General features: G+C 38.1%; 1 protein-coding gene across 6 annotated transcripts in view; it reads left to right on the top strand.

Annotated features, from left to right (window-relative positions):
• Positions 1–19,815, top strand: part of LOC145997221 (stimulator of interferon genes protein 5-like) — a 96,160-nt gene extending 76,345 nt beyond the window's left edge. For 5 of the 6 annotated variants that reach the window (XM_083133996.1, XM_083133995.1, XM_083133994.1 and 2 more), the window contains exons 6-7: positions 2,628–2,741; positions 16,072–19,815. In XM_083133996.1, the coding sequence (XP_082990122.1) occupies positions 2,628–2,741; positions 16,072–16,166 (209 nt within the window). In that variant the 3' untranslated portion in view covers positions 16,167–19,815. The remainder of the gene's footprint in view (positions 1–2,627; positions 2,742–16,071) is intronic. The other variant, XM_083133999.1, reaches the window with a different exon arrangement.
• Positions 19,816–20,401: the final 586 nt, after the last annotated feature.

The raw sequence follows: 20,401 nt of genomic DNA on the forward strand, positions 1-20,401 counted from the left end.
CGAAGCTGAAAATTTACCGATGCTGATGTACTCACCCATAATTTTTGTAACCGATACCGATTCTGATCCATAAGATTATTAAACAGAAATGGGATGTTATTTTCTGCATGACAAAAATATATTTGCTATGTACATTTCTATTGCATGTCTATTGTATATACATATATATTCTCAAGAGATGCGAATGTAAATTTGCATCTACAAAAGGTTATGTGAACCTAGAGATTTAACATTAGTACACAAGCAGTTCTTTGAATTGCAAAATGAATTCCTGTTCTGCCAGATTCAACTTCAGAAATGCAAGATTTGGAAGCACTTCAGGAAGTAACCTACTTCTTTTCTTATCGCAAATATGTTCAGCAACACTGAACACTCAATCACTGAATACTGATGCAGCAGGTATGCCCAAGTATTTTCTCAGCACTTGCTTCAGGTTTGAATACTCATTTTTGAATTTCCAATACAACAGCAGATCCTGGTTCAGCAATGTACTGTTTATTTCCGATTTATATTTAGGTTGATCCTCTGAATGAGAGTTTTCAATAATTTTATTACAAAAACTCTACAATAATGACGAATCATAACCAAATTTTCAATAAATCTTACAAAACTAGAATATAAAACTTGTTAGAAGGTAAAACTCTAGTATAATCTATTGCCGATTCCGATGCCGATATGTCAATTTCTGCCGATTTTCATACATCTGTAATCGGCTTCGGCACATCCCTACTTAATACAGTCCATACCTGAAAGCTGTATGAGTTTATTTTCCATGTACAAATACGTGGATTTAGTTCAAAATTGTCAGGCTGCGGTGGCTCAGTCGGTAACGCATCTGACTACCATGCTAAAGGTCCCGGGTTCGATCCTCGGCCTGTTCAAATCTGGAAACTTTTCTAACGTTGGAAGCAGCCCCGTCACCCACCGAGCGTCGAATAACATGGGTACCTGGGGGAAACCCTGGGGGGGTAAAGGTGGTCAGGGGCGTAATGCTGATCACATCACCCCCACTCACAACCGGATCAAGAAAGTTTAGGGCATTACCCCCACACCCCCTACATGCCTTCATGGTGTGGTGCTAAGCACAGGGGAACACTTTACCTTTACCAGGGAAAAAATGCAAAATTTGTCCTGGAAAACGGAAAAGTCAGGGAATTTCATTTCTGCTTGTCTGTAGCCAGCCATCCTGTTGAATGGAATGGACCCTCTCGTAAAACTGAATGGAAATCTAAATGCAGAAGGGTACAAAGACATTTTGACCAGTTCGTCTTGAATACGATAGAAGAACAATCTGGTGATGACAGTTGCCTCTATCAGCATGGCAATGCTCGCTGTCATAAAACAGGATCTGTGAGGGAATGGTTTGCAGACAATGACATTAGGAATTTTGACTAGCCCAGAACCCTGACTTTACTCCCATTGAACACCCCTTGGGATGAATTAGGGCTGCCATTGCAGATAAGGGTGGACCCACTCCATAGTATTGTGCATTACTGGACCTTGTGGCATAAGGTGTGTCTGATGACAGTTTCAAGTAGGTGTCCAGATATTTTTGATCAGATAGTGCATAATGAACTGGCCTCAACATAATTTGCTATGAAGGTTCCCAGGTTCGAAGCAGGGTAATCTATGGATGAATCTTTGTTTTTATCCCATCATCCATTTCATTGTTTTCCCTCGTGGTCTCGATTTACTCAAGACGTAGGAAAAGAGGGGGGGTCCTGGGTTCGATACCCGGTGGAGGCACATAGAGGTTCAGATCCCACTTTAAACTGTAGGTCCAGTCCCGATTAGTCTTACTGTGCATAAAGTGGACCTAAAACACCAAAGCAACCAACGTAGGAAAAGAGACATGAAATAGAGAAGACTGTTCAGGTTTGCTACGAATCTGAAAAACAGGGAAATGTCAGGAAAATTTGCAGATTATCTGGAATTTGTGTGCATTTTGGAGTCTGCAAGAGAACAAGTTGCAAAGTGAACAAGTGGTTCCTTTCCACTTCCAGATTCAGTTTTGTGATTCCATGTAACTTGTTTCTCTTATTCTTATGATTCTCAGTCAGGTACAAAATTATGGTTCCTTCAAGTTTCGGTTCTACATAGACTCATAGAAAGTGAATATAGTGTCGCAGAAAATGTTTCTTTTTTTTTTATAAGCACACAGCATCTAGAAAATTTTGTTGCATATAGGAATTGTATAGCAAATCTTCTAGATAGTGAAAAATTTTGTATGGTTTAGAAAGATTATGTCCTTCATGAACTTTTTCTGTTGTTTTTATATCGCGGAGATGTGTTATGGTGAAATAATGTATCTCTGTTACCTTAGCCTGAAAGCTAGATGCAAGTGATTATAGCACCCAGCACTTTTGATGCCGGTTGTAATTTTATATTTTTCTTTGAATTTCCACGTATTTTTATGTGTTATATTTAATTGAAAACACAAGGTTCCAAAGCAAAAATCATGATGAATGTCTGGAAAAATTTCATTTTTGGACTGGAAGACCTGGAAATGTCAAGGAATTTCATTACCAAAGAATCGTAGCAACCCTGCTGTTTAATTTTAGATTGGGCTAAAGTGGGTGGAAAATATAAATGTTTCCCTTGATTTCTAGATATCTTCCTTCTTGCAGTGTTCCCCATGCATCATAAGAAATTACTGGCAAACAACTTGTTCAAAGCACTCCAAGATCTAATCAAGAGGGACCCTCGCTGCAGAGATCTGTGTGAGCTCATTCAGTACGATGGTGAGTACTAGATATTACAGTGGAACCCCAATTTTTCGTTCCTGCATTATATGTTTTCCCACTTAATGCATTCAGCCATCCAGGTCCCGACTGAAGGACATTCATCTTGATCTTACATTTGCCCTAACTCCCGTTCCCCACTTTATAAGTTTTCCAAGCCTTGCCGATGTGATAAAATTTACCAGAAGGCTGTTCTTTTGAACACAAGACTTGTCCCACCTCTTTTCCTCTTCCTTGCTTTTGCAACGGTTTCATCCACCATGCCACCTTGAACTTCCAGTGGTTAGGCTTTTCATATGAGAGAAGGGAGTGAAGAGGTATGGTGTGTCACACCTCTCTTGAGGGACTAGAAGGAACGGGAGGCACCTCTTGCATTCTCCATCAAGGTGAAATCGGCTGATCCTTCAGCCTCACGATCGGAGAACAAGTGCACTGTTTTCACTAAATGCTGCTTTCCCTAGGGTTTAGGCACAATATAAGAATATGACTGAGGTGTCTTTGTTTGCCCTTCCCTCCTCCACATAAAACTGACAACAGGGCTCTGTCGCCATTCACTTCTTTACCCACATGTTTAAGGAATCCTTCCTGGTTGACAGGGAGCAGAAGTGAACTTGTTTGCGAAAACTTTTCTATTCTTCTTGTCTGCTGCATTGGCTATGGAAAAATTCATTAGAGTTTGCCAACCTTGGTTCTCCAATATCATTTTAATGAGAAATCCTGTAGATTCCTCAGAATATAAGATTGGATCTACTCTACATTTTGCTGTCATATATTTTTAATCTGAAGTTTTTTCACGAGTAATATAACATTTGGTTATCAGAATAAAGCTGAAAACTCACAAGCTAAAGTCATTATTCTTTTCTGTGTGCAGGTGGACGATATTTTACTCGCTGATGAAAAAGTACCGTATTTACTCATGTATAATGCGCACTTTTTTCCAAAATTTTTGCACCCAAAAACTTTGGTGCGTACGAGGGTCACTATTTATATTTTGAGCCTAACAATGAAAAAACAGGAATTTGGCATTGAAAACTGCTTTATTGTTTTTCGAAGTATTCTCCTTTATGGTCAATACACTTTTGCATTCATTCGAACCATTTGTCAAAGCAGTTTTTCCAATCTTCTTGAGACACCTCCATAATATGGTTTTTGAACGCATCAACGGCATCTTCCGCCGACGAAAATCGTTGTCCACGCAATTTATTCTTGACATTCGGGAACAAGAAGAAGTCATTGGGTGCCAAATCAGGACTGTACGGCGGATGACCCATCAATTCGATTTTTTGACTGTTCATAAAGTCGGTTGTTAGACGAGATGTGTGACAGCTGGCATTGTCTTGATGAAGAATGATCTGACGGCGTTTGTTTGTTGACCTAGTATTGGGAAAGCCCGTTAATGAAAAGGCACATGGCGAGCTTAGAAGCAGGAAGACAGAGATTTTACATAATAAAAGATGGACAGGTAGTAGAAGGTATAAACAGATCCCCGGGAACTGAGGATGTTACCATAAGCCGAGTAAGCGTTATTGCTTGGTAAGCCAAGGAAAGGCTACCAGGGGAAAAGGTTGATTCCCTTACTCTTCGAGGATAGAAGAGAAATTGTTGTAACAACTTAAAGGAAGAAATTGTTATTTAAGAGGGAGGTGGAGTTTGGCGAAGGTCGCCGTGGAAAGTGCTTAAATTTAACATGGGCTTTTTTGCATTTTGTTGAATATAACGTTTTAGGACAAAAATTTGCCGGAAAACACACAGTAGATGTGAACTTACTTTATGAAACTTTGAGTACATGACACATTTATGAAATTTCAGTTCGATAAATGTGCACAAATTCCATTATTTTTTTTCAATTTCCCATAAGGAAATACGTAAATATGCACAGAATGGTAATACGATTTGTGGGTAGCACCAACGAAAATGGCCATTATGATGCATACTAACGTAATGCTCAATCCTTTTACGACTAAGCTGGGGAGGGCTTTTCTTTCAAAAGTCACTTGCACAGCCAAAAATGATTGTTTAAAAATGTCATGTATTATCGACGGCGAAAGATACGTCCGCTTCAGCCGAATTTCATTCATCATAGTTCGCCGCTTGGCCATTAGATGTCTCTGTTCGAATTGCCTCAGGCTGACGGTGAGAGCTAGTTCGCGCGGGTGTTTGAATCCTCTGCACAGCTGGGTTCCGTCCCCTCGTCAGAAGGTCCCGTAGCTGTCACAGCTTGATTTATTGCCTCTTTCCCAGGCAAGAAAGCAGGAAGGCCATGAGTTTGTGTATGTTTGAGTGTAGAGAAGCAGAGCATATTTACCGTGAATTGCAACCAGTGACACAGTAACTTTATCTCGACCCCTACCGCGAAGGACGTATTTAGGGGGTCCAGGTGTCCCAACCTTCCCCCGAAAGACTTACCAAGTACAAAAATTAAATAATGAAAATAATGAGATCACAAAATAACTTGAATTAAGTAATGAAAATAAGGTTGTTGTTTAATCGCAAATTGTTTATTTCCACAAAAATATTGGTAAGCAATACGACTTTGAATGACAGTACCAAAGAAGATTTATGCAAGAATTATTACTACTTATTATGACATGCAAAATATTACCAGGAATTTTACTTTCGTCAACTGAAAGTAACATCATTTTTTCATACTCAATAAATATTATATTCTTTATCTATTTGACATTAATTTCCTCGCCAGGGCAGTTTCTATTTTTTACAAATTTTGCCGACCTTAACTACGTGATGTAGTCACAAACTCATCCAAACTTCAACACATTGACCAATTTTCCCTACACAGGTATACATTCCATTATAGACTAGGTGTTGTGTCAACTAAGCAAGCTGATTTACAGGTTACTTCTGAAGTACAAAAATATCTTGCCAGCTGGGGGAGGGCAGCGTGCATACTTTCTGTCGCCTATGAGTCTGTTTCTTGATTTTCAAGGATTTACCTGGAAGAAAAGCCAGTTTCTGTAAAAGTTTCAGAGAACCATATTGCTGCCCAAACTTCGTTGGAGTAAGAAAAGGACTATAGAAGAGGAATGTAGATTTTTCAAGTGAAATGCTTACTTTTGTTGTGAAGTGAATACTGAAAAGCGTAGAAATTGTGTACCCTGATAAAGTAAATTCATTCAGAAGTATTTCTTTATAACGAAATAAATTTGCCATAATCTGTGGCGGAGTGGTTAGCACAACCCGTTGCGACACCAGAGGTTGCGGGTTCGAATCCTGGCCTGAGCATGGGTTTTCTTCATCAATTTCATCATATCATTACTCATCCTCATCGTCGCCATTAGGCAAACGTGGCAGAAAAGCAACGCTAATAAAAAAATCAGAAATACAGTTGAGGAGAGGATTTATGACTTAGTCAATGAACAATTGAAAGCGAAAATTGTTCGTGTTGTTGCCTTTTCGCTCACAATATGCGAAATTACGGACGTCTGTGAGCTAGCTCGGTTAGCTCCCTTCATTCGTGGATGCGATTCTTATCTTGATATGACAGTAAAACTTCTTGAATGATTCCTCCCCGTGAGACAAGAGTTGATATTTTGAAGGAAGTGGAGGCCATTTTGCAAATTACTATCTTTCGTTATATTAAAACTTTTTAATAAAGGTATAATTTGTCCTTCCCAACTTCTCAGGAATACCAGGAATGACAGGAATATTTGTCCACAGTAAAAATACTACGTGATGAAGTTGGAAACAGGTTTCAAGACTTCAGAGGGTGCGAAGGGCAATAATCTCTGCTCCCTTTTCTTTTGATGATGCGTGTGCAAGTCCTGACTTCGAATGGAACTTATTTAATTGCAGTGCAACTCGTAAAGGTGGGCTATCCTTGATTTTTCTTATATCTCCAATAGCAATATCCTCGAATAAGCTATTTTGCTGTAGAAATTTTATTAATTTTGGTTGCACTTGCCTTGGTGAAAAGTTGTTTTCCATAATTAAGATTAATGAAACAGCCGAATGATCAAGAATGACTGACAAAACATTTGTTGTCTGCATTAAGAGTTTCATGCTAACAAAAAAACTTATTGCAGACTTTTGAGAAGCTTGTTAAAAAAAACAGTGAAATCTGTGCGAAACGAAACTATAATTGCAACAAACAGTTACAATTGTAACCAATTTATACTCGAAAGTAACATGTAAAATACTATAACCATGAAAAAATATGGGGGGAGGTCTATATAATTTACATATCGATGCTGCAATAATAATCACTGGAATCCCCCCCTCGGCCCCATTGGGTTGAACCACTTAGTTCTGGATTTTAAGGTGTTGGGGTTCTAGATGTGTGGCCCGGATAGTTTTGACATTATCGTTATGCGGCCCTACTCACGAATTGAGTTTGACATTGCTGGTCTATAGGACCTGTTGAGGAGATATATGTGTGTGTGTGCGTGTGTCATAGAACATCACTACTTCCAAACAAACTTGATGTGGCTCTAACAGAAACATCTGTTTTTGGAGTGGAATGATTACGAAAAGGTTTACACTGGCCTCCCCGATGGTGCAGTGGTAGCGTCGTCGCCTTGTAATCAAGGGGTTCAAGGTTCGATACCCGGTGGAGGCACATAGTGGTTCGGATTCAACTTTAAACTGTAGGTCCAGTCCCGCTTAGCCTTACTGTGCATAAAGTGGACTTAAAACACTAAATCAATCAACCAACAAAAAGGTTTACTGTTTCTTTGCAAATCTTCAATTAATGTAAAATTTAGTATAAAAACATAATTTTTGCTGACTTTCTAACTTGAGATTTAAAGACAAATCATTACTTCGAATTCTTCATTAACAATAACAAAAGTGATATAAAATATTGGATAAAATTCTTGCCTTCGCTGAGAATCAAATTAGAGATGTACAGGTTAGGAAAGTGGAGGGAGAATTTCCTGGCGTCTTCCCTTCCCCTTCAATGTGAACGGTGCCTCCTACGTTCTACATTCCATTCAAAATTTCTTCTTAGTTTCAGATATATTTTGCATCCCCTATAGCATAATGGTAAAGGTGACCCTTGTAATTTAAAATGTCCCGAGTTTGGTATCCGGTGGACGCCTAATAGTTAGTTCAATCCCACTACACATATAAATCCAGTCCCGATTAGTCTATCTGTATATAAAGTAGACTTAAAACAGAAACTCAAGATACTCAAACGATTATCATAAGGTTGGCGGCGGTTGGTGCAGTGAGAGAGCCCCCTCTGCTCAATCAAAATTGTGAAACATAAACTTTTCAGTCAGTAAAACCATCGTGGTACGAACATTAAAATTTTTGTTTCAATTACATATTCGACGTCGATCTTGTTCACCAGATTACCAATTGTGATAACTTTTCTCTGCTTTAAAAACTACACAAGGAAACAAGTTGAAAACGTGAATTGGACAAGGTTTCTTCTCTAGAACTGATTTTTAAAAGACCATGTCTTAGAGATGATCTGAAGGATATTCTATTCTTAAAACGCCAATCAGAATAAGGGATCAGCACTTATGTATATTTTCTCCCGCAGGCACGTGACCGGGGGGGGGGGGGGGGTGAGGTTGAAGACCGTTCCGAAATCCTACAAATATGTAATTAAAATAGGGTATAGCGGTGATTAATTTTACTTACATTAAACATCTTGTACAATAACTTGTAATATACTGAGAAATTCATCTTCAGGGGTTCTATTCCCCACTTTTTCGCCCTTAGATGGCAGCTGCTGATAAGGGATGAGCCTTCCCCCACGAAATAAAATTCTGGCTACGGGCCTGCTGTTCTGCATTGTGACTGTATGGTCCGATGCATCATGCTTTGAGTTCCGTCTACGGGACGCGCGCAGGTTCGAGTCTCTTAGGGGAAACGTATCAACTTTTCTCCTGAGATTTCGGCCTGTGCATAGGACCGTTTGCCACCCACCATCGTGAGGAGATTGGGAAGCTATGAATGAGTCACGGAAACCTACAACAAAGATTAGGGGTTCGTCGTGCTGACCGCACATAACTGGTTGGACTGGAAGTGAGGCCGGCAGTCGGTAGGTGGGCTCTGGCCCTCAGGGGCTGTAGCACCACGGGTTTACTTACGTATATTGGCGTAGCCATGTGTGGGTCCACAGAGGCTCGGCCTCTCCTCGAAATTCTGTCACTTTATTTTGACCAATTCACTGCGATATTTTTAAGAGTACTTTGTAACACGTATAGTGCTGATCTTGAAGATCATACTATAATTAGTTGGACTGAAATTTCACTTGGGAAGCAATCAATTAACATTGGGAAAAATCACAATAGGAGAGAGCAACTAATGTGATGCAGGAACTGGTCATATGTTTCCACAGGGGATTCCCATCACCACTGAGAGTTTGTCCCCACCCTTGGCCGATTAGTCTGCCCCGTGGCGGAGTATTTATCTCATTTCGCTACGACACCAGTGGTCCCGGGTTCGAATCCGGTCTGGGCATACGTGTCCTTCGTGAGCGTCTCTTCATCGATTACATCATATCATCATTAGCCAAGAGTGGCAGAAAGGCGAAGTAAAATAAACAAAATCAATCAATCTTGGCCGATTAAAGATGCTGTGAACTCGAACGATGAGAACTGTGCAAAGGGACTTAATTCAGATCATAATAAAGAAAACTACTTCATCAAAGTGTAAGTTCAATATTATACTATTGTTTCCTGACATCTTTGTTACTACTGTACATTTTGTTACATTGTTTTGTCCGTCTTCTCCTTTTCAGTTTTCCATATGTCATTACGCATGTCCACGTTTCTCCTTTTTAAATTCCAGGTAGTTTCGCTCCTGCCCATCTCTAATAGGGACTCGATTCGTTAATAGTTGAAATAATAATTGTTACTAATTCTTGCCTTACTATTATCATCATTATTATATAACGATTTTGTATAAAAAAAAACACCCCCTTCAAAAAAATACTTTCTTTCAACTGATATTCTCTACCTCCTTCTTTACTCTCAATTGATAATTCCAACCTCAACAAGAAAATTGAACAAAATTATAGTAGCCACTGTAATCAACCAAATTTATTCAATCAAAACTTCAGTGATGAAGGTTCTGTCTCTGGAGCCTGCCACTTCTCGCTCCATGCAAGAGTCAGCCAGCAAGCAGTGAAATGCAAATTGCTTTGCCAGTGGAGAAATTTTAGCCTCCGAAACCAGAATGAAAAGAAACAGGTGGGTGTCCTTTTCCTGGAAACCTCACTGCGGGAATCACGCGGAGGGGAGGGGGTGGTGAAGGGAGGAAGGTTCTCTTCCTAGTCCTCTGATATGTCGCTAGGTGTCTCTATATCGCATCGGGCCAGGAAACTACTTTCATGCCAACCTCCAGGCCACTCTTAAGAGGCTGAGTCCTCATAGCGTTAGCAAAAATGACTTAAATTGTAAACGTTTATAAGAAAGGTCAGATTTGATAAAGAATGGTCTAATGTTCAAGAAATGTAAGAATCTCTAAAATTACTGTTGTACAGTGACATTAAAGGGTCATTAACTAATACTGAATGGTCTAGCCTGTACGAGGGTCACTATTTATATTTTGAGCCTAACAATGAAAAAACAGGAATTTGCCATTGAAAACTGCTTTATTGTTTTTCGAAGTATTCCCCTTTATGGTCAATACACTTTTGCATTCGTTCGAACAATTTGTCAAAGCAGTTTTTCCAATCTTCTTGAGACACCTCCGTAATATGGTTTTTGAACGCATCAACCGCATCTTCCGCCGACGAAAATCGTTGTCCATGCAATTTATTCTTGACATTTGGGAACAAGAAGTCATTGGGTGCCAAATCAGGACTGTACGGCAGATGACCCATCAATTCGATTTTTTGACTGTTCATAAAGTCTGTTGTTAGACGAGATGTGTGACAGCTGGCATTGTCTTGATGAAGAATGATCCGACGGCGTTTGTTTGTTTTCCGTATTTGACCGAAGACCTCTGGCAAACAAATTGTTGTGTACCATTCAGAGTTGACCGTTCTACGTTCCTCTAAAGGCACAGTTGCCACATGACCAGTTTTCCCGAAAAAACAGGCGACCATTTGTTTCGATGTGCTTCGAGCGCGAACAACTTTTGTTGGATTGGGTTCATCTTGAAACACCCATACAGTCGACTGCTGTTTACGTTCCGGCTCATATGCATATATCCATGATTCGTCACCTGTTACAATCTTATATACGTCTTTTGAAGCACCACGATTGTATTTATTGAGCATTTGTTTGCACCAATTGACGCGAGCGTCTTTTTGAGTTTTTGTCAAATTGTGTGGGATCCAACGAGAACATTCCGTGCAAACGTCAAATCGCGCCTAACTTCAATCAGTGTTGCCAAGGCTCAAAATATAAATAGTGACCCTTGTAAGAATGAGTATATATTTGATGTTACTTTTGTGCTACGCAAATAAAAAAGGGTCAAAAATGTTATAAGGGCTAAGTCTTGTGAAAGGAATAAGAACTAATGAGAGAATTAGAATTTCCTATTATGTAAAAGATAAAGTTTGAGATGATTACCAGATCAAAGGTTTGGAAAAGAATGATTCATAATTATGACGAATCAAATAAGTTTGTTAACTATGATGTGGATAAACTGAAAAATATGATATTTAAAGCCAAATTGTTTTTGAATAGGCTTATTACATAAACAAGATTAGATATATTTGTCCTAATTTTGTATTAAGAAGTTGAACATGTAACAAAGAACCTTTATTCTTTACTGTAAACTTCTCATAACAAAGATGATTGATCTGTAACTGATATGACTGAATAAGTTAACATTAATTTCTGTGTTATATTCAATAATTTGAAAGGTTTGTGATGTTGGATGCTTAACACAGTGGAAGGAGAGGGGGGAGGTGGCTTGGGTTGGTGACTTACTGTAAACAGTAAGTCACCAACTCCTCTTTGTCCACATAGCAACAGGTGAGATGTCACTAGCTCTTGATTGGCATAGCAACAGCTTTACAATCTACAACTAAGAAACCAATTTCTTGAACGTGGATTATACTGCACATTATACACGAGATAAATTTTTTTGTCACTTTCCCCATCAAAAACCAGGGTGCGCATTATACACGCATGCACATTATTATACATGCGTAAATACGGTATTCTTGTTAAAAGAATCGTTGCTGGAAGGGGGGAGGTAAAAGATGGGATGTGTATTCTGCATGTGGAAGAGAATATTTTATCTATGCAGATCATGTGACTCATGTGTTGTACAGTGACCAGGCTAGGGAAAATGAGTGGGGAGACGAGGGGTGCAACCACATTTTCTGGGGGCAGTCAAATTTAGTACACATCTAAATAGAGGAAAACCTCGTTAATACGATATTGGTTAATACGAAGTACCCTTTAATCCGAAGTTCTTCCCATTCCCCAGCTGATAAGATAGGATTTATAATGTATTTCAGTATGGATAAATCGAAATACGGATAATTTTTAATACGAAGTTGTTTACAAGACCCTTCCGCAAAAATGGTTTTGCTTAATTCGAAGTAGACACCTGCGTAAGTCGACAAGAGAAGATCGAATGTGGAGAGAGCTTGGATGTTATTTTAACTTGACCTTGACATGTTTCCTTGTCCTAAGAGCTGTTGACAACTCGAGGAAAGCAGCCGGAAATGCCCGTTGGACATTGACATTCTTTGTCAATGTGCATGGCAGGTCAAGCTCTTTCCCCGCTGAATGCGCCACCTTGGAAATATTCACCAGTGCCAGATGAGAAATGCGAGATAAGATCGCAAGAATGTTCCAAAATACAAGATGCGTGGTGCATGGAAGTCTCACCCATCTGTCTAGCTCTGAGCTCGAGATACAGCAATTTCCCGTGAGCGAGCAACTTTTGGCCTGGCAGCCGAAAACTTCCGGTAACCACTTTAATTAAAAGCGTGTTCTTTGTGCCCTGTAGAACTTCATAAAAAAAGGGAAACTGTTACAGATAATCAAAGCCGCATAGGCTAACTAAAGATCGTCAACCCGCTTAATGCGTTGTCATTTAGGTTTCCCGCAATAGTTGGCGTCGATCCAGTTTCCCGCTTCATACGTTTCACAACTGTGCCGGTCATAAAATTTGCCAAAACAGTGTTTTGTTGTCTGAGTGACTTCTCCCCTTTTTCTATCAGCAAAAAGGGGGGGGGGGGTCCATTGCTAATTGTTTCGGCCACAATTTTCTTGCTCGTGTACGCACACGGGCTCCTTTCCTTTGGCGTCTAAGATAAAGCAACCAGTTCTGAATACCTTCTTCAAAATGAAGAAAAACCACAGGATAAGTAAAAGAAAAGTGACCCCCTCCCTTCTCCTACAACAGCTCATTATCCGCCACTGGTGTGCATTGTAATGCGATATGCAGAATTCAGGTCCCTCTCTTGTTTGAATGCAGCTGTCTGGATAGGATATATTGCCCATATTATTGTCTGTTGCATGGTAAAAGGTAATGCAAGGATCATTTTCCTTTTTCACACTGCTGATAAAAGTTCGGTCTTCGACAACTGCGTTATCTTTAAAATGCCAATGATTTCCTTTCTGCCACCTGCTGCTCTAACTTCCAGCCGGTCTCATTGTGTTTACGCTGCAGCTGGTTTTTAGTTCATTTTATGCTGATGAGCTAAGCGGCACTCGCAAGTTGTGTGTTTACTTTTTCAGAGTCGATTACAATGCAAGTTGAGGAAGAGTTTGAACTGATCCCTGCAAAGGGGGAAGGGGGGGGGGTGGTGAATATGAAGTTAACTGAAGCAAAGAATATGTGACTTTTTTTACAATGTGTTTTAGACAGCCGAACCAGAATGAAATTTACAACCCTGATTTTTTTTTTGTTTTGTGCCAGGGAAAGGTTGTGTTCTCTCCCAAGAGAATCTTCTCTTACCAGTTAATCCTGTAAGTGAACGCACATAACATCCAATATTCATTCTGTCCGATTATCTCCCGTCTCGCGCCAGTGGGACTATTGTCAAGATTCTTCCGAGTTTCACTTCTTGCAATAAAGGAGATTGTTTTCCTTTCCGTAGGTCTGCAAACGGGTTTAACCGGTTATATAACTAGGCAGGATAAATGGTGTTAACAGTCTCCTTGGAATCTTTGTGTCCACGTAAGCTCAGTGTTCTCATTTTGTGTAACATTTTTTACACTTTCTTTAAAACGTACAATATTATTATATAGTACATATAAAGCTTATTTTCTGAGCTACCACCAAGTATAAAACATCCTTTGTGGGGGCAATTTATACTCTACTTTATTTACACCTGAAAACAGGTGCCATCTTGAAAAGTTTGGATAACTCAAAGTCGTTTAATACGAAGTTAACATTTTTTGGTCCCTTGAACTTCGTATTAATGAGGTTTTCCTGTACCATTAAAAATGATTATTTGTCCGAAAAGAGCATTTATTTATCTATTTTTTGCCCTTGTTGGGGGTGCATTTGCCCTCCTCATGGCCCTCTCTGGTATTATCACTAATCTTGTAATTACTAAAATGTGCTGAATGTTTCAGTCCAGATTTTCTTGCTCATGTGGAAGTGAGCATGAGACATCTGAAACTATTAACATAAGGGTGAAAAATGATCGTCTCTCCTCTTTCCTTTGATGTCTGAAATTAAGCAGTCACCTCTGCATATGCTGTTTATGCATTCAATGAAAATAGCATGTGACAAGTATAAAAAAGTCACAGACATTCCCCATACAAGCTCATTAATCTACCACTGGTGTACGTGGCTATGTGATAATTGCATGATTCAGGCTCTGTTTTTCTTTCTTTTCTTTTTTATAACTTTATTCAGCTACCTGCATCTGAAACATCATTCGTGTACCCATAACATTGACACCATGGGAAAGCATGCTGCTTTTTTTTTCCTTTCTGCAACTTGCTTTGGGAATTAGCACACTTCTGATAAAACTTCTCTTCTTCAACAACTGCATTGTCCTTAAAAATGCATTCCATCACCCACTTCCCCACCCCACCTTTCCAGTTGGTAAGGATACAGATGCTGGCACCAGTGTTTTGTCTGGGCTGCTCCAAAGTTGCCCCTTTCTGATATCTGCTAAACAGCAATAACTCATCCATTGTAAAGAAGAAAAACTGCAGTCTCACAAAGCTGGTTTGTTTTGATGATTATAAAATAGAAACACCAGACAGAATGTGAGGAGTTAAAAGACAAGCCAGTTTCTGTTCTTATGCTGCCTTCTGAAATACAAGACCGTAACTCTATCCTGCAGATCAACATCTCGAACATTCAGAACAGTGCAACAAACAAATGAATGCAGTTCTAAGTATGATATAATCCCTGCTTTTCTTCAGAACCATACACGTGCTGTTCAATGTAGAAAAGGATGCTGAAACCGATGAAAAAAGTTATTTAAGGGGAAACTGTTTATGGAAGGAATGTTTCCCCTCTGCAAGACTCCTAAAGCCAATGATCAAGTGTTGATCGTGAACATAAATAACGATCCCCTTTTTTTTGAGGTGTAAAAATATGCAAGTTTGACAAAGCTTTTTGTGACTGTATGATCTTGGGGTAATCGACACTGGATACGTAAGCAATTTAAAATGGGATCTGAACCTTTCTACATGTTTCCACTGTGAAGTGAATCCAGGACACTTTGATTACAGTAAATAAAGATGATGATCAATATAAAATGATCACTGCCCCTAACCAGATACTAGCAACACATTACCAGTTCAGAGTAGAGATCCCACAGAATCAGATGCATAACTTGAACCTGCTAGATGGCAGTTTGAAGCAGTTGTTTTCTGCCCCAACCCACCAACCTTTAAAATCTTTCAAACCTCATAGCTCTTTTCATGCAAAGACGAGGTCACGGACCCCAGCATTTTTTTTCTAAGCCCGTCAGAGCATAGCCAATGAAAATTCGGAAATTACATTTCTGAGTAGTATTGATTTTAGCTGTACAATTTTAGTGTTCTTGATTTCCTCGGCATCTCGTAAAGAAATCAATTATTTTATAATATGGTATCAAAGAAAATGCTCTTACAACTGCATGGTAAGTATTCATAAGATAAAAGTATGTTAATTACTGACCTCAATGTGATGAGTGCTCTTGTTTCTTGCTTGCTTCCTCTATGGAAAGCCTGCTCAATAAGCCCTCGTCCCTTAAGGGCTGTTCTGCCGTGGCGATTCAGTTTTTTTAGTGAAATTATATCAGTTGAAAGCACAGCAAATCTTAATGTAGAAAGGTAAAATAACAACAGAGAGACTTTTTGAAAAAGAAAGAGATTCATGGGGTAAATTGTAAAGCTGTAATTTGATATTTTATTTTTTACATCATCAGCAGTCTCAAATGAATTCAGGAAATACAGGCAACACTTCGTAGATGTTTGATCTCTTGTGCATTCTTTTGCAGATGAAGAGGAGGATAAAGTAAGTGTCGCAGATGTTGTTTTAACAAGAATGGAAGAGATAAAGTATGCAGAACAATGCAGAAGTGGAAACCAGTGATACTGTTATGCAGGTGCTATTAATGGATGAAGAAAATTCAACAGGAAAATTTAAAATGAAGATGCATTTGTTCCAAATATTTTAACAGGGAACTATTACAAAAGATTCAAACAAGATTTTATATTTAAAGAAAAGATTTTATATATGGTACTTTTTAAGTGCATTAATTTTATTGGAATACAGTAAATTTGAATGTCAACAAAATTGACATTACAGTGTTCTGTTTGGGCATTATTTTTAATGTTTTATTTTTGTTAATTTTTAGTAACGTGAGAACTTGAATTCGCGTATATGTTAAAAATAAGCTGCTAATGTGTCCCAGTTGGACTGGGACAGTTATAGTTTGATAGTTATGTTCTGGTGTCCCAGCCAGTTTGTGTGTTGTCTTGGTTTCCTTCATATGGAAGTAAATTGAGGAAAAAGCAAATTATAACCTGTTCACTCTAGTCATTGAAGTGATAAGGAATAAAAATTTGTATTCCAAGCGGTTTTAATGTTGAGGTGTTTTGTGATATTAAAATGAAATATTATAAACATTGGCTGTGCTTGATGGACTGAGCAGTTCTGGTATGTTCCAGGTTCACCAAATTCGTAAGCTCTGTGTTCCAGAGGTTGATGAATGGACTGTGAAATTTTGTAAATAAATTACTGGATTTTTGCAGTGAACAGAATACAATTGATACTTTAGTACTACATAAAATGAATGATTATTTATCATAGTGTATGCCCTAGGGATGGTGATGCCAATATATGGGGGATGGTGATGCCAATATATGGGCATTGGCCAATACCAGTGGTATTGTTATCAGAAAGTTTAGGTTGCTATTTATTCACTGATACTGGCTGGTACTTTTCTGGGGTTTGTGTATTTCGCAGGATCCACGAAAATGTTGCACAACACTTTAGTGGAGTAATATTATTTTAGATTTATGCAAAATTCAAAATTGTGACTTATTTTTCAGCTATGTTGTTTGAAAAAATGGATTTTGTGATTAAATTGTTGCTATTGTAATATTTCAGAGTAATTTTGTGAATATTTTAAAACTAAACTGAATATTGATGGATGTAATTGCAGTGAAATATTTATTTATTAATATTAATCAATATTTTGAACAATTTTTAATTGTTGCAATTTTCAGTCATCGGTATCAGCATTAGAATTGGTAATAATATTGTTATTGGTTCAGAGTGTTATTGGCTCAGCCCTAGTTCAGACACTGTAATTAATAGTCATTAATTTTAGGTAGTCCTAAAGTCTGAATTCTATACTGTTCACTACAAAAACCCAGTAATTATCATTAAAGGTTACTTACAAATTTTATTTACAATATTATTGATGAGTAGAGGCATGCATGTTTAATTTTTGATGAAATATGAAATAACACATTGTAATGTTAATTTTTCATGTTTCTGAAAGGTGTGAGGTGCTTACAGTGGCGAAGCGTGAAATTCTTATGTCGTCATTGCAAGATTTGCCAAATGTCAGGGTCGATCTTTCAATGGAGAGGGGGGGCAGGCACAATATTCCTCCTCAATAAACGCCAAAGTCACTGCCAATTCAATGTAAAAGCTCATACCACAGACCTTACGACTACAAAAGACATATAATTCTATCCCATACGACGAGAATTATTAAATATGATGGAAACTGAAATGCAAACACTGCAATTGTCATATGTAAAGGTAAGAAGAACCTTTATGGTTCGCCGCCAATTCTTGTTTTGATAATGAAAAACCGGATTCATATTGTTCAATGTGTGCTTTTCGGAAATAGGAGACATTCGAGTGGTGTGCCCAGGATTTTCGAAGAGGGGGAGGGGGGTTACGTGTACTTTTTAGTAGTCATTCCTGAAGTCCTCATTTTGCCATCTTTTCCTGCCTTTTCTTTCTACTTTTTTTTCAAAGAATATTGAGCCTAAGCAGAATTATGATACTCACCACCCCTCCTTGAGCACGCCACTAGACACTTGGAAGAATCTTGATGACTCCAGACAAACCCTGCCGTGGCTGTAAACATGGGGATGGGGGCTGTAAAAAGAGCTTGTTATATGACCCAGACCTTCAAGAGTGGGGGAAAGTACAGGTTGTTGGACCTGTCTGACTGTTCGGAAGCGTTCGGCTGTTCTCGGTACCAGCAGAGACCAGAGAGATTCGCACCATTCTGCGATGAGCTAGATGGACGAACACCATTGCCATCAATAGGAAACTTGGCGGGAGGGTTTGGCACGAGGGGTAGTACTGGGGCCTCATTTCGATGCATTAAGATTACTGAATCTCTTGCATATTTCAAGCTGTTTCATGATGTGGCTTGGTTTATTTCGCACAAATATGCGAGTATTCTGACTTATTATTTTTACTGCTTCTCTAAAATATATAAAATGCAATATTTTTATTGTTTTGCTTGGTCATCACCACATCTCCCGATGACCGGTGCTTACTTTGTTTTGTCACAAATTGATGTGAAATAGATTCTTAAACACGAAATTTAGAGTTTATTTACCAACATGACGCTTTCTGAAGTTTCAATTATCCTGGGAGTTATGTGATTCATGGAAAATTGATTAATTCTGCTGTAAATATTTGAGAAGCAAAAATGGACCCCTTTTTTTATACAGCAACAAACTTAATATTCTGGTAACTACATAATATGTGATATTAGAAGGGATATGTTTATTTTGTGTAGTAAGTGCAGTTTTTAAATCAAATTTGCGATTATATTTACAATATTAGAACTAAAATGTCATTTTATATACTGCTTTTAATCTGATTTTTCACTGCTATAACACAAAAATTTATTTTATTTCCAACTCTTGAACCTGAAGTTGACTCTGTTTTTGTACCAAAATTTTGCTTTTTTATCTACCAAAAATGTGTGCCTCTATTGATGAGCATAAATACGTAGGATTATCCTGTAATATATCTGGCAGAAATAGGTCTCACTTGTTCTTTCTTGCAGGTAAACAATAACTGTTAGTTTCCAGTGAAATTTGTAAAAGCATTTTATATTCCATAAATAATTCTGAATCTACTCTAGTAGAAGTACCTTTCATTGCATGTATTTTATTAGTGAATTTATAGGTGATTGTATTGTAATTTTCCTACACCACATTTTAGTGTGTCCACCTCCCCAATGGCATATTGGTAACTTTGCCGCCTAGTAATCAGTACCCTGTGGAGGCACATAGTGGTGTGGATCCCACTTTATACTGCAGATCCAGTCCCGATTAGCCTATCTGTACATAACGTGGACTTGAAACAAACAAAAAACGCAAAGATTTCTGAGTTTCCATAGAAGTGATAACACTAGAGAGTGGGCAGGAGACAGATGGTCTCACACGAGAAAAACTCGATATAGCCTAAATATGCATATATTTGTAATTAGTAGTATGTTAAATAGGACTGCCAGAAATAATTCGCACTTTCCCACACATTTCTTTCTGGTTCCAGTTCTCTCATTAGGCTCAGAAGAATTGTATGTGCTCACTGAGCTGCAGTCCATCAAATGCAACCATTGTTAAAATTATGTTTATTATTCATGTAATCATGATTTCTGGTCTGTTGGGTGTTTATAAAAAAATTCTAGTTTTTGCTGTTATTATATTATGCAAAATTATTTTTTGTCATATATATATATATAGATATTATACATAAAAATAAGCAGAGAGCTTACTTTGTTTTTCTTGAAAGTGCTATATTTAAAGGTAAAATTATTTTGATATTCATTAAGTAAGCAACTTATATGGTGACAAATTAATGTTCAGTAACTGCATATGTTGTTAATATCAGCTGAAAGTGAAACACTTTGAATAAAGGCAGTGACCCAATTTGAGAAACAAAAAATGTATATGAGACTCGTCTACTTGGGTGTAGAAATGTATACAAGGAACTTTGCAAGATATATATATCTAATACTCAATATTCCTACATTTATTATGCTATTTTTTCTACATAGTTGTCACATTTATTGTTATATTCTGACGCAAGTTTGTGTTGAATTTTTTTGTCACTTTACTCCGGCTGCTGTTGAAAACTATTGCTGTAATGCAAAAAATATAATTTACCTATTTTCCTGAATTTTTGAATTCACATTTCTGTTTAAATTATCCTTCACCGGGAGAAGCAGCCACTTTGTTCCTCCCTCAACATTCCAAACACAATTTTCTTCCTTCATTACATCTGCAATAAACTTCAGCCATCTGCTACACACATTCTTTTGCATTTAATATCTTGTCACT

Source organism: Lepisma saccharinum, chromosome 13 (genome assembly GCF_977018435.1).
Source record: "Lepisma saccharinum chromosome 13, izLepSacc3.1, whole genome shotgun sequence".
NCBI classification, from domain to species: domain Eukaryota; kingdom Metazoa; phylum Arthropoda; class Insecta; order Zygentoma; family Lepismatidae; genus Lepisma; species Lepisma saccharinum.